General features: G+C 38.2%; 1 protein-coding gene across 1 annotated transcript; it reads right to left on the reverse strand.

Moving 5' to 3' along the window:
* Positions 1-388: 388 nt before the first annotated feature.
* LOC103520497 (RNA-binding protein MEX3B) lies at positions 389-14,941 on the reverse strand (the record flags this gene model as incomplete). Its single annotated transcript, XM_008485593.3, has 6 exons — positions 389-900; positions 1,286-1,430; positions 1,895-2,157; positions 2,890-3,022; positions 3,447-3,676; positions 14,911-14,941. Coding segments are annotated over 6 exons (1,071 nt in total), but the record flags the coding sequence as incomplete, so codon positions are not given.
* Between the last annotated feature and the right edge of the window lie 368 nt (positions 14,942-15,309).

Genomic DNA, 15,309 nt, shown 5'->3' on the forward strand with positions numbered 1-15,309 from the left:
GGTCAAAGAGAGTTGGTACCAATGTCAGAATATACGACAATTAGGTCAAAGAGGGGAGAAAAAAAAAAAAACAAACAAACAAAAATTCAATTTCAAAGTCAAATAGTTATACAAATGTAGTAAAATAGAACAATATACTTACAGTTTAAAAACACAAGGGCAAACAAAAATTCAATTTCAAAGTCAAATAGTTATACAAATGTAGTAAAATAGAACAATATACTTACAGTTTAAAAACACAAACAAAAATTCAATTTCAAAGTCAAATAGTTATACAAATGTAGTAAAATAGAACAATATACTTACAGTTTAAAAACACAAGGGGAATATATGACACTTTTTGACAATTAGATTCTGTGAGGCGAAAGAAAATCACCTTTTTGGAGTATTTTGTGAACAGAGGACATTGCTACGGTTCCACGTGGCATGAACACTACTAATCATCCTAATAAAAAGCAAGTAAACGTATTTGAACACAAGTTGTCTTAGAAAACTCGATTTCATAAGTAAACTTTACAAAAGCCTTATTTTCGACAAACCTATCAATCGAGTCAATCAATCAATCAGTAGTGTTCACATCACCCATCTCGCCACGACGTCCTCGCTAGGAAAATCACTTACGGCGGCGAATTTAGGAGATGATCCGCATGGCCTGGTTCACGGGCACGCGGCACATCGGGCAGGTCCGGTCAAAGTCGCAGGTCCGCTCCGCGCACTCGGAACAGAAGAAGTTGTGTCCGCACGGGATGAGGGCGTGGGTGACTTCGCGGTCGTTACATAGATAGCATTGACGACTGCCGCTGATGGAGCCGGAGGGCGAGGTAGAAGATACCGGCGGGTAAGACCAAATGGAGGACGGGTTGACGGGCGACGCGTCGAATGAGGGAGAATCGCCCAGACCTGGAATCGACGGAGAGAGCGGGCGTTTAAAATGTGACAAGGATACGACACGAAACTTTTGGTTAAGATCGGTGCAACGCTGGGCAGTAATTTGGCCGCTTTTTGGCGATTTTCGGAGTAATTCAAAAATATCTCGGGAACGGTATAAGCTAAAGACTTGGAATTTGGTATGTAGTCCACAAATGTGACAAGGATGCGACACGAAACTTTTGGATAAGATCGGTGCAACGCTTGGCCCCTTTTTAGCGGTTTTCAGCTGTACTAAACGGTTTGAGATACTGTAAAAGTTACTGTGGATTTTTTTTTTTCTCCTTTTTTTTCGTTGTCAGCTTTTGTTCTGCAATGTTAAGTAGGAAAAAAAAGTCCCAAAAACTCATTTTCTTACCTTCGTCTTTATCCAGACTGGACATGCCGCTCCAGATGGAGCCCAGGTCGAGTTGGGTGGAAGAGTGCGGGGCGCAGGCAGACGAAGAACTCGAGGAAGACGCGGAGGAGCAGCCGGACGAGCCGGAGAATACGTGATGGTTCATCTGGAAACAGGACATTAGAAATATATGTAAAAAAAATGTAAAAATTGTAGTTTTTAGAGCTGGTTAACGCAAAAAAAAAAAAAAATAATAAAAAAAAAAAATAAAATAAAAAAATAAATGTAGATTTGTATAAGCTTAACCCACCCCTTGGGGCAATTGCCCCAACACCTAACACCTAGGCCTCAGAATGGGCTTTTTGTGTATGGAGTTAACGCAAAGAAAAAATATAAATGGTTTTATTGACACAATACTAATATAAGTGAAAGAAGAAATAAATAAATAAAGACAAAAATTATAATAATAATAGAAGGGAAAATATTTTTTTGTGTTTTTTATTATTATAATTATTATTATTCACACATGGCCGTGATGCTTAGCGTGTAATCAAATAAATAAATAAAAATTATTATTATTATTAAACAAAATAAATACCTATTATACATATTAAAAGAAAGCTATCTCACCTGTGAGGAAGAGAGGGGCATGTTGAAGTTGAACTCGCCGGGGCCCGCTCCGTAGCTGTCAGAGGCCGGGCCACTCGTGCCGTTCACATAGTTCAGAATCGTGCCCAGACTCCCCAGGCCGGAGTTGCACAGCGAGGCCAGTAGGTCGGCCGAATTGTCGTCGCCATTCAGCACGGCCTCGGCGGGGGTAACGCAGGACCCGGTGCGCCGGATGATGTGCGATTCGATCTCTTGGCGCGCGATTTCCACCGAGTCCGGGGCTCCTGAAAAAAAGTTCGGGGAAATGAAACGTTTTAAAAAGCCGAGAGGAAGAATGGGGCTATAAAAAGGAATTTTCTATTGTGTTAAGCACACTTAAATGCTTGTCACAAATATCGTTCCCCAATTATTACACCTAGATAAAGCTTGTGACTTGACTTGGACTCGGACCACCAACCTCCAGATGGAAAGTCTAACGCGTTAACCACTGCACCGAGCACCACTGAGATTGGTATGGATAACATAACGCTAACAAAGAGGTTGGATAGTGGGAACTGTAACTACCGAGGTCAAAACAACTGCTACATTAGACGCATGTCGTCTGTGTCGTAGCATGTCCGTCCCGTAGTATGTCCCTCATTAGATGGGCGATAAGAGACACAATTCTTCCCTTTTAGATGCTGGGTCAACACGAGAACACCAAGAAGTAGTAACCCGTTGAAATATTCTACAATCGAAAAACGAGTACAAATTACTAGTTAAAATGTATACAACTGCTGCATTAGACGCGTGTCGTCTGTATCGTAGCATGCCCGTCCCGTAGTATGTCCCTCATCAGATGGGCGATAAGAGACACAATTCTTCCCTTTTAGGTGCTGGGTCAACACGAGAACACCAAGAAGTAGTAACCCGTTGAAATATTCTACAATCGAAAAACGAGTACAAATTACTAGTTAAAATGAACACAATTTTTTGTCCATGGTGGGATTCGAACCCGGGACCTTCTGGGAAATTACCTGTGACTTCAAACACGGGTTCCTTGTCCCGGGACGGCGTCACGATGTACGTGTTGGTCTGATGCTGGATCCGCTTGATAGTGGCGCCCTTGGGTCCGACCACCAAACCGACCACCTTGTACGGAACCCGCACCTGTGGGTCAAACATAGCGGAAACCTGTTATAGAGCTTCCATTTTTACTTTCCTCATCCTCTAGGAAGGAAAGTATTAGACTTTTTTTACATTTATTGACGGATACATCCATTATAGGTACATACATTGAACAGTAAACTAAGACTACAAACTAAAGTCGTAGTTTTATGAGAAATAGTCATCGACGACAGCACACGGAAAAAGCTAATAATAATAAGAGAAAAAAAAAACGTTTTACTGTCACCTCGTATTAAATAAATAGGTAAATAGAAGGTAATAGAAAGTAAAAACGTTTTACTGTCTCCTCGTATTAAATAAATTTGATGCACGAAATTCTTCCTCATATGTACAATGATGTTAAATAAACCCTTAAAAAAAAAACAACTGACTTTGGTCCTAGCGATCATCTATGATTTCCACTCACCTCAATGGTCACATGACCGGGCACCCCAGTGGGCGGACTCAGCGGAGACAGAGCGCCACTCTTGCGCGACGCTCGGAGCGCGGAGAAATGATCGGCCGCGCTCAGGATCTCGCGCTTAGCGCGGGCCACGTCCTCCTTGCGCCCGGTGACGACAAACACGGGCTCCTCCCCGCGAACTGGAGTCTTGATGTACGTGTTGGTCTTGGCGCGGAGCGCTTTGATCTTACAACCTGGGGAAAAGAGAAAGGGGAGAGATTAGAACGTGCACTGCAGAAACTACAGAAGGTTTTTAACTTCAGTCAAACATGGACTAGAAAGGAGACTGAAACGTCTTTATACTACAATCAAAATTGAATAAGAGATAATTCAGGCAACGAACATTTTGTCTTAGTGCTTATTTTTACTGCTCGCATAGGACTGAAAAGTCCCTTTGGTCCAGCAGTGGGCTACTACTTATTGTGCTCAAATTCTGTAATTACATTGATGATGGAATTCCATACTTCGGCTGGAATTGAACTCACGCCCTCCTGTTTACCAGGCGATACTTAAAATCCCTAAAACACAACATAGGTACAATTTTTCTAACACACCGGAATCATCAAGTTCAACATCACAGACAGACAGACAAACATACATAATTATTTTGCTTTAACACCGACCCATCTATGAGAGCAAGAGAGATAATATACCCACCAATCTGTGAGAGCAAGAGAGATAGTAAGAAGTTCTACTTCGAATTAACAGTCAAACATGGACTAGAAAGGAGACTGAAACGTTTTTATACTACAATCAAAATTGAATAAGAGATAATTCAGGGAACAAACATTTTGTCTTAGTGCTTATTTTTACTGCTCGCATAGGACTGAAAAGTCCCTTTAGTCCAGCAGTGGGCTACTACTTATTGTGCTCAAATTCTGTAATTACATTGATGATGGATAATAATGACAATAATAATAGTGCTTAAGTAAGCATAGGTATTCTGCTCGAAATAGGACTGAAAAATCCCTTTACTCCAGCAGTAACTTACTTAGGAACGAAACGAAAACATATGTAAATTGCTCAGGGCTCTGGGGACCTCAAAACGTGTTTTAGCACTAAAAACTGACTATCGAAAATTTCACCAGATTGCATGCCTTTCCTTCCTGTAGGATAAGGAAAGTAAAAAGGTGAGGAACACCAGTTCCGTCCGAAAAGCCCAAATCATCCGATAAATTGAACTCACGCCCTCCTGTTTACCAGGCGATACTTAAAATCCCTAAAACACAACATACAATTTTTCTAACACACCGGAATCATCAAGTCCAACACCACAGACAGACAGACAGACAAACATACAGACATAATTATTTTGCTTTACCACCGACCCATCTATGAGAGCAAGAGAGATAATATACCCACCAATCTGTGAGAGCAAGAGAGATAGTAAGAAGTTCTACTTCGAATTATATGCGAGCGAGAGAGAGACATGTTTCATTCATAATATTTCAAGATTAGAGTTCGCCGTGTGTGTGTGTGTGAGAGAGAGAAGGATAGGTTTGCTATGTGTGTGTGTGAGAGAGAGAGAGAAAGAGAGTCTCAAGAACGTACAATCGATGTTTCCCGCCTAAATGATCGAGACCTTAACCTCTTGAGTTCCTTAGACCATTTTTTACAGACCAAAAGGATTGATGGAGGGAACTACAAAAATGAAGATCTCATCATCCCGAAATCGAAAAGAGGATAACGGGATGCGAGAAAGCCAGCCATTCCGAGACCAAACTTAAACTGTTCAGGATAAAGTTCGCCCCGAGCGGAAATCTGCGTCCTAGCACTTACAACAAGGCAGGTTGTGCATGTGCACTGTGACTGTGCAGCCATTGAAAAGATCATCAAATGGTGTGCAAAAACTGCCCTAAAAGGCCAAAATGAAGGTCGCTATTTTCGGTCGGACCGAAACAAAAAAAATCATTTTTAATTTATGGTGTACCTATGTACATTGTACAATTGTACATAAATTCACAATTCACTTACATATTTACATAAGTACCTAATCATTTATAAAATTACATGTGATCATCATTAATTCATTACTATTACATAATATAAGCGCTAAGCGATACACTTAGTTCATATCTTGGTTGGTATTTCGGTTCATCGCTACAGGTTCCCAAAGCTTGCCAAAGAGAAACTGGTTGAGCGCTCTCTCTCTCTCTCTAACATTGAGGCAGTTCAAGGCTCAGACGAATCCTATGTATTTCCACAGAGACTTGACATAATATGTACTATGTATACCTATTTAATATTATGTACATACATGATAATAATATACATATTATGTATGTCCAGTCCCGTATCCAAGATTTTATCGAGGGGGGGGGTTAAACTCATTTTTTTGCCAGCCTAGTTAGCTTGGTTGGTAACGCGTCTGCCTTGTAAGCGCTGGGCCGCGGGGTCCAATCCCGCCCGGGTCGAATTTTATCCTGAAGGGATAAATAAGGTTCCCTCTCGGAACGGCTGGCTTTCTCCTATCCTGTTTTCCTTCTCTCTTCGATTTCGGGACGATAAGACCCTAGCAGTTCCAGTTCCGTCTATAAAACCTCAAAAAAAGTTTCCCTTTTTGAAAATGTCACGATACGCCACTATGATACACCTATTCAACATTACGTACATAATTATGTCTACGCCAGTCAACATATATTCAACATGTGGTTCAAGTCTGGTTTAATAAGTGCTATAACAATATTATGTATTAATTATATGCTTTAAAAGTTCTTTATTCTAGCAGTTCCAGTTCCCTCTATAAAACCTAAAAAAAAAGTTTCCCTTTTTGAAAATGTCACGATACGCCACTATGATACACCTATTCAACATTACGTACATAATTATGTCTACGCCAGTCAACATACATATATTCAACATGTGGTTCAAGTCTGGTTTAATAAGTGCTATAACAATATTATGTATTAATTATATGCTTTAAAAGTTCTTTATTTCCAATGTGTGTTCTTCTTTAGCTCTGTTACTATACAGGGATTACAGGGTGGTCGAACCCGTGGTTATTGAACGAAGTGAGGTGTACATTTCAACACGACGACTTCTGATTTGGTTTCATTTTTATTCGCTTAGGGCGGCCCGCCAAAAGAGTATCTACTTAAAAGTATGAGTATTAATAGTGCTTTATGCATTGTCATCTCTATATCTATGGCTGTCCACAATGATGAGACAATCTCAACCACCTATACCAATTTAATATCCATGTTTTTAATTTTTTTAATTCAATTCAATTATTTTTACTGTTTAAATACATGACAGTATGTTAACAATGTTTATACATAATACTATTAGATCTGATTTGAATGTAACAATTCTGTTTGAGTAGTATGCTGTGTCATCTGGTAACCCAAACTTTGGGCAGCTCATCAATAAATTGTTATTGATTCTTTCTCTCTACTGATTTATTGACGTCACTGAAGAACTGCTTTTTTTTCCACAACGGAAAGGCAGATATGCCTTCTGCGGCAGCATGTGTGGTCATTCCATCAGCAGATGGACATCTGAGAGCATATCATGCCGATTCTGAATCACCATAAAAAATACATGACAGTATGTTAACAATGTTTATACATAATACTATTAGATCTGATTTTATTGTAACAATTCTGTTTGAGTAGTATGCTGTGTCATCTGGAAACCCAAACTTTGGGCAGCTCATCAATAAATTGTTATCGATTCTTTCTCTCTACTGATTTATTGACGTCACTGAAGAACTGCTTTTTTTCCACAACTGAAAGGCAGAAGATATGCCTTCTGCGGCAGCATGTGTGGTCATTCCATCAGCATTTTTTAATTCAATTATTTTTATTGTTTAAATACATGACAGTATGTTAACAATGTTTATACATAATACTATTAGATCTGATTTGAATGTAACAATTCTGTTTGACGTCACTGAAGAACTGCTTTTTTTCCACAACTGAAAGGCAGAAGATATGCCTTCTGCGGCAGCATGTGTGGTCATTCCATCAGCAGATGGACATCTGAGAGCATATCATGCCGATTCTGAATCACCATAACAGAAACAAAATAGTGCAAAGCAAAGTAGAAAGAAGAGCCGATTAAGGAAATTAAGTACCTAGATGGGAATTTATAATAAGAAATGATTGAACTTGTAAAGTCTGGTGTTGAAACTAGAAACAAAATAGTGCAAAGCAAAGGAGAAAGAAGAGCCGATTAAGGAAACCAAGTACCTAGATGGGAATTTATAATAAGAAATGATTGAACTTGTAAAGTCTGGTGTTGAAACTAAAATCTACTCATGTATTTACAAAAGGTACATATATCATTTTACATAGATATGAAGTACATACAATACATACATAATATAGGTTTTTATTATTATTAGATATTTATTATATCTTTTTATCTCTTTCGACAAAACCAGATCTCGAGATCTTCTTCATGGTGATGAAATAATAATAAAAAAACTTTGTTTCAATAAATATCAAGGCTGTTTCAAGAGCAAGAATGTGTAGTAGGCAGTTCCAAGTTCTGTGGGTTTCTACATATGTAGAATGGACCTCCCAGCAAAAAAAGTCCATTTCTCTTTTGCTGGTTCCTTTTTTCCGCACCTCTGAAGATTTATAAAGTAATTTTGGGGTGTACCCCTAATTCCTAGTTTTGAGAAAAAATATTACCTATTTATAAAAATAGAAAAAAAACTAGGTAGGTCTAATAAATTGTTACTAAAAAGGAGAGAAAAAAGTTATTCATAAAATAGTTTGCAGAAAAGTAAAAAATGGGAGGGTTGGAAATTTAGATGATCAAAAAAGATTTTTGAAAATCAGAAGAAAATTAAAAATTGATTTTCACATAATAATTCATCAATTTTATTCATGTTTGTAACAAATAAAGAGTGACATATGTGTATCACTTGTTTGACAAAGGTAAGAAGAGACGCAACATTTTTCATTCAGGTTTTCTTGTCCCGGCTGTTGCATGGTAGAGCCCTTTTGTTTTCCTGTGAGAGAGTTCGTTGACTGGGCCCTTGCCCCATTTTTCTCCAAAAGTGGACGACCCCCCTATATCTTATTTTGAATCTTAGACCCCCCCCCTTCCTCTTCCTCAAAGGAAACTGTATCGAACAAGATTTATTACTTTTCGAAGTCAGGGATTTTTTAACGTTAATATTTTTCATTTCATGAAGGAAATGTATGTACAGTGTACACCTCTAAGCAGTCTTAGGATTATTAGTAGGTCAATAAGATTTTTTTATTATAATAATATATTATTTATTTAGGGATGATTTCAAGCATCCTAAGTAATTTGAAATATTGTAAAAATAGGACCCGTTTAGACTGCGGGAGTAAACGGATTGGTCGCTTTCATTCTGGCACTTCTGGCGAGAAAGAGATCGGTCTTCACCAAAAAACAAGGAGACCTCAGTACGATGCGATGCCTGAAGAGAGAGAGAGAGAGAGAGAGACCATATGTCACCCAAACAGGTCCTTGTCACATGTTGGTATTACGTTAGATATCACAACTATTATTATGTATCAAACATTGTTAATAGGTTGTAACATATTTATTAATTATTATATTATTTATTCATGTTGTGTAAATGTTGTCATAATGTAACATTCTATTCACATAATACATACAATCATATAATTTGTAACATATAATATAATATTTGTAGGTACATGGTTAGTTGTTGGTGTTCTCTTTTTCTAGCTACCTACTTCATGAGTTTTTTCCCCTCCTTTGAAGGAGGAGGAAAAAAGAGAAGGGATAAGGAGGTATGTACATAAATCAGAAAGAGGGAAGGAGGGAGAAAAGGAGAGAGAAAGAAAGAGGTGGCTAATGCCAATAAAATCCCAGAAAAGAGTAGAGGGTGGGGGGGGGAGACAGAAAAAAACTACAGAAAAGAAAGCAAAAAAGACGGGGGACTTTTTAAAGATTTCTTAACGTGTAAAAAAAAAGAAAAAATCAAAGGAAGCAAGATCAAGGAGAGAGAGAGAGAGAGAGAGCAGTCCCTTTAACTTCGTAAATTGTACAAAGGAAAACCGTTAGAACTTCAAGGAAAAGGAGGGAGAGAGAGAGAGCGCTTTCAAAGAAGGGTCGATTCAAGACTTTACTTTCTGTCGAAGCAAAGAAAAAAAATCATGAAAGCAACTGAACGGTTATTTATTATTATTATTTATTTTGACCTTATTCGTGCTTTTCAAAAGGGAAAATAATGATAATAATGACAATAATAATAGTGCTTAAGTAAGCATAGGTATTCTGCTCGAAATAGGACTGAAAAGTCCCTTTACTCCAGCAGTAACTTACTTAGGAACGAAACGAAAACATAATTATGTAAATGGCTCTGGGCTCTGGGGACCTCAAAACGTGTTTTAGCACTAAAAACTGGCTATCGAAAATTTCAGCAGATTGTATGTCTTTCCTTCCTGTAGGATAAGGAAAGTAAAAAGGTGAGGAACACCAGTTCCGTCCGAAAAGCCCAAATCATCCGATTTCATCAGGAACACGGATTTTACCCTCGGGACGGAACTCGGATCCCTCGGTAAAAAGGAGCTCATGTGAAGAAAACACCACGATAACAACTTGTTTACGCAGTGGTCGAACCCGTGGTTATTGAACGAAGTGAGGTGTACATTTCAACACGACGACTTCCGATTTAGTGTCATTTTTATTCGCCTAGGGCGGCCAGCCAAAAGAGTATCTACATAAAAGTATGAGTATTAATAGTGCTTTATGCATTGTCATCTCTATATCTATGGCTGTCCACAATGATGAGACAATCTCAACCACCTATCCCCAATGGTGTAAAAAGATTGGAACAAATTTTCTACTTGTAACACTAGACAAAGGAAATTTGGAGAATCTTAACGAAAAATCGTCGAAAACTTGAAACTCACTTTGTTCAACTACGACAATAAAAACTTATCTCTCCCTCCTGATTGGAGTCAAGTGGAAAACAATGCTGCGGGCCAACAACTTCTTTCAATGTCGAGGTTTGCTTTACGACCTTGTTCGTGAAAAAAATTTGGCAGAAGCCAGTTTAGTTGCCTCGTTAATGCTTTTCTTTAGAACAACCAAGTTGGAATAATGAAAACTGATGTTCATATTCCCACGATTTTGAATAAATTGCGCCTGTCTTATGTTGAACCCAAAAAGGTTGACCATACCCAATTGATTTTCAGCAAATACGGTAGCGTTAGATGTGTCAAAAAACAACATTTAGAAACAAGCAACTTTCTGGGTGTACTACAATTAGCGAAGTGTACAAAAAGAACAAAATTATTAACTTTTTCCCCCTTTGAAATTTCTGAGAGTTATACGCTGAGGAAAATATATAAACGGTCCAATCAAAATCAACAAATTGTTTTGTACCTACTTAAAAAAAAAAATCAAATTTATTACTTTTTATCGGGGGAATTCAATACTGCTCATCAAAACTAGCATGATTCATGAATCAAGTCGGAAGAATGATAATGAAAATGAACAATACAAAAATCAAAATCGGGTAAATGATCGCGCGGGAAAATCAAGTCTGTCTACCAAGTTTGCTGAGAAAGTTAACATTAACACAAGAGTGATAACACGGTCCTAGAACCCAGAACCGAATTTCACCAACAGGTTGTGTAGCCAGGTCAGTAAAAACCCATGATCCACGAAAACCAACAAAATGCCAACAGAAATACATACCTAACCGCCAAAACCCTCAATATGCCAAGAGAAATACACATCTAATCGCCAAACCAACAAAATGTCAACAGGGATACACACCTAACCGTCAAAACCAACAATATGCCAACAGAAATACATACCTAACCGCCAAAACAATATGCTAACAGAAATACATATGTACCTAATCACAAAAAGCAACAATATGGGAACAGAAAATCACACCACCTGAATACATCAGTGATAAAAGACAGGTCGGGGCACAAACAATCGAATTCGACATTATGCTAACAGAAATACATATGTACCTAATCACCAAAAGCAACAATATGGGAACAGAAAATCACACCACCTGAATACATCAGTGATAAGTAGGAGGAAAGGGACGAGTTGGGTGGTGAAGGAGGGAAAGAAGGGATAGAGAAGGCAAGCTGAGGGGGGAGGGAATATGGTTGTAGGGTTCAAGGGAGGGAGATAAGAAGGGAAGAGGGAGATTGTCAAGTGAACGCGCAAAGGGTAGGAAACGAATTCGACACGCCAAATATACAAAATGTAATGCAATTGCAAGCGAAAAGAAATTTACAAACCACAATACAAAGGAAGCAATGAACTTGCATTTAATCCCTGCCAATCCCAATAATAACTTGCATTTAATCCCTGCCAATCCCAATAATAACTTGCATTTAATCCCTGCCAATCCCAATAATAGATCCCACGGCTGAGAGAAACAAATCTATAAAAAGATATGAAAAAGTAATAATAATAATATAAAAAAAATAGATACTAATAAAAAGAAATATGCACAAGAGATATAAATCAGTGCAAATCCAAAGAATGGGAAATATCTAGATGACGAGGATTCTTCTAGCTTATTAATTGAGAGAATAAATCAACAGATTAAATAAAAATAAAAAGCGAACACAGGAATGATAACATAAGAATTCTCCCACGACGCTGCTTAAACAAGTCAATAACACACATGGTACAGTTTGTTCAACTAAAGAGGGCGAAATCTCCGGGTGTCCGAAGTTCTATCATTGGAAAATCAATCGATTTTAACATCAGGTAAATCAAATGATGCAAGGTATGTATCCCATCATTACAGAATTTCATCAATGAATGGTTTCTTCAAAAGTCGAAACAGTTTCAGAAGATGTCGGTTGGTTACGAAATACGAATTCTGATCAAACCTAGTCAAAATTTCCGAGGAAAAGAGTGTATGTGAGCGCAGCGCTCACCCGCGAGTACTCGTGTTACTTTCAGACCCACGAGTACTCGCGGGTTAAATAGTCGGTTGGTTACGAAATACGAATTCTGATCAAACCTTAAAGTCAAATTTTCCGAGGAGAGTGTATGTGAGCGCAGCGCTCACCCGCGAGTACTCGTGTTACTTTCAGACCCACGAGTACTCGCGGGTTAAATTGATCCCAAGGACAAGGTTTTTCAAAGTCCCACGTCCGAATTCCCCAAGGCTTATGAGCTTCGGGATGGAAAAGGTCCGTAATTTTAACTCCATACACAAAAAGCCCACTCTGAGGCTTAGGTGTAGGGACAAACAGGCTTAAGGTTGGGTTAAGCTTCTACGAATCTACGAAAAGGTCCGTTATTGGACGGAACTCAGAATCGTCCGTTTGCAAAGTCCACCTTCTAAGAAAGTCCTTCTTTCACTGAACTCACTCTACGTTGCACGAGTGGAAGCACAGAGATCGGAGGGAGAGGAGAAGGACGAGGATTTTGCCTATCGTATATGTATTCTTCTCGAGAGAAGAGTATATAGAAGACTGTTGACTCATTCATATGTGGAATATCCGGCGGAATGCAGACTTGTTGGAATGTATAGTGTCAGAGTGGTAACTATCGGTGGTCTCGCGGGGACCTATTGGAAACATCGAGAGTTCTGCCCTTTCTTATCGAGACACTCGAAGACCTCGCACTTTACAAAAGTTATATCGAGGTAGGACTTTACTGTTAAAACTCCTTTAATTGTATAGATATATATCTTAAAAAATAAAAGTTATATCATAATATCACACCTTACAAGTAATATTATCGTAATATTACACCTAGGACAACCTCCGTGGGTATCACACTAGGCATGCCGGAGGTCTCGGGTTCGACTTCCCGCGCTGTCAAAGTTTTTCTCTGAGCTTGGAGTTCGCGGTACACTCAGCCTCGTGAGGACAATTGAGTAGCTACTTTAATCAACTAACGACCAGTAGCGGCATTACCAGTGTAAAAAGATTATTGAAATATGGGAGCTGATTGCAATGGAGACACTTAGTAATGCTATGATATCCACATAATTTGTGAAAAAGCTCTGCTTTTCCTCAGATAGGAAAATAGACATAACACCTATGACACGGAAAGTAAACGCTATAATTTAATTTAATGTATTTAAAGATCTTCGGGCGGGATAATGCCGTATACTATTTGGTCTGCCATTCACGGCCATTCAGAATCAACCAATCACTATCACCTAATCGTTCTTTTGTGGTTTGAAAAGTTCCCTCCAAAAAAACATTGAAAATTCCTACCATAACTTGTGTTCACGGCGGACATCAACATTATTTCATCCAATTCCAACAACTACTCCACAGCCCAAGGTCCCTCCACTAAGATCCTAATAGATCTCTAGGTCTAGTGGATTTCGTCTGAAAGTGAAATCCTTGGATCTCTTTCTCTGCCTTGATTATTTAATGGGATTCTCGGCACATAATTTGACGATTTGAGTTTTGATTAATCCATTATCTTCGATCTAGGCTAGCAACTAGTTCTATTTTTTCGTGAAATATGTTTGTCTTCGATCTTGACTAGCACCTAATTCTATTAATTTTTTCGTCAAATATGTTTGTCCACCAAAAAAACTATAAATCAAATCGAAAGACGTCACCAAAATTTCGTCCCGATTGATCACACTTTTAATTAACGAGAATACCGTCACTCAATATTCGATTCATTTGGTTCTTACTTGAAAATCACAGAACTGATAATTTTTTTGTCTCCACAAAACAAGACAAGAAGGACACCCGCTTACCGTAGACGTTCCTATGTAATTCGAGCAACGAGGCAAAAAAAACTACACAGCTGATTGAAGAAGGGTGAAGAAAGACGTATGGGAACTATGGGATTATGAATGGAAGAGAACGAGGCGCTTGATAGAATGGTTGACGACGACTAAAGTCCCTACCGTGACTGCTTCACTAATTGGGAAACCATATTCATCTCAATATTTTACTTAATATAATAGAAGAGGATAACACGCATTTTTTTTTCTTTACTGATTTCGAAAAGATCTCCCGAAGTCATTGATTCAAAATTCTGACAGAAGAATGGACTCGTAAATTATCTTTTTTCCCTTTGTCTTAGCGAGCGTTCTCTCAAACTCCTGAGGACATATGGAATTTTTGAGCAACATGTTCTTCTTGTAGGTTTTTTTTTTTTTTTTTGTGTCTTCTGGTTTCACCAGCTCATTTCCATAAGGTCTCACATACATATGCAGAGTGACATTCAAGTAGCTAGGGGGATTTGGGATGCGGGTACCCTTCTGGTATTTGTCTTCAGTTGTGTTCCAGCAGATTGACAAAACCCTCGATTTCTCACTATGTGAGTGAACTAGGCGAATAAATTCTTGAAAAAGATGTTTTATTTTTTTAATACAATATTAAGTCTTTTTAGTTTTACTATTTGGCTTATTTCTAAATATGTGTAGCGAAAATCACAACAAAAGATATACTTACTACTTACGTACCTACATACACTGAAAACTGAAAATTACCAATTTACCGCAAAAACAAACCCAGTTCTTCGTGGAGGTGAATTTCTCTTACCTGAAACACAAAAACGAGGGGAAACAGTTAGAAATCAGAAATTTAATCCAATTATTGTTACCTTTGTATCAATTTATAAAGCTTATTATTGTATTGCTACCTTTGTATCAATATATAAAAAAAGTAATCTACAAAATTAAAAAAGAAAAATAAATAAATCGCATGAGTAAAAAATATTATGTATTCCAATTTAGAAAACAAGAGAGGATAGAATAGGGATCTACATATACTAGATAGAGACAGAGATATGGGTAGGAGAGAGAGAGGGGGGAAAGAGAGATAGAAAGGAACATGGAGGTATGAATATAAATGGAGGAACAGATCCCTATCTCACCTGTACAAATGTTGGAAGACAAAATTTTCGAAAG

Source organism: Diaphorina citri, unplaced genomic scaffold, assembly GCF_000475195.1.
Source record: "Diaphorina citri unplaced genomic scaffold, Diaci psyllid genome assembly version 1.1 scaffold3692, whole genome shotgun sequence".
In the NCBI taxonomy this organism is placed as follows: Eukaryota; Metazoa; Arthropoda; class Insecta; order Hemiptera; family Psyllidae; genus Diaphorina; species Diaphorina citri.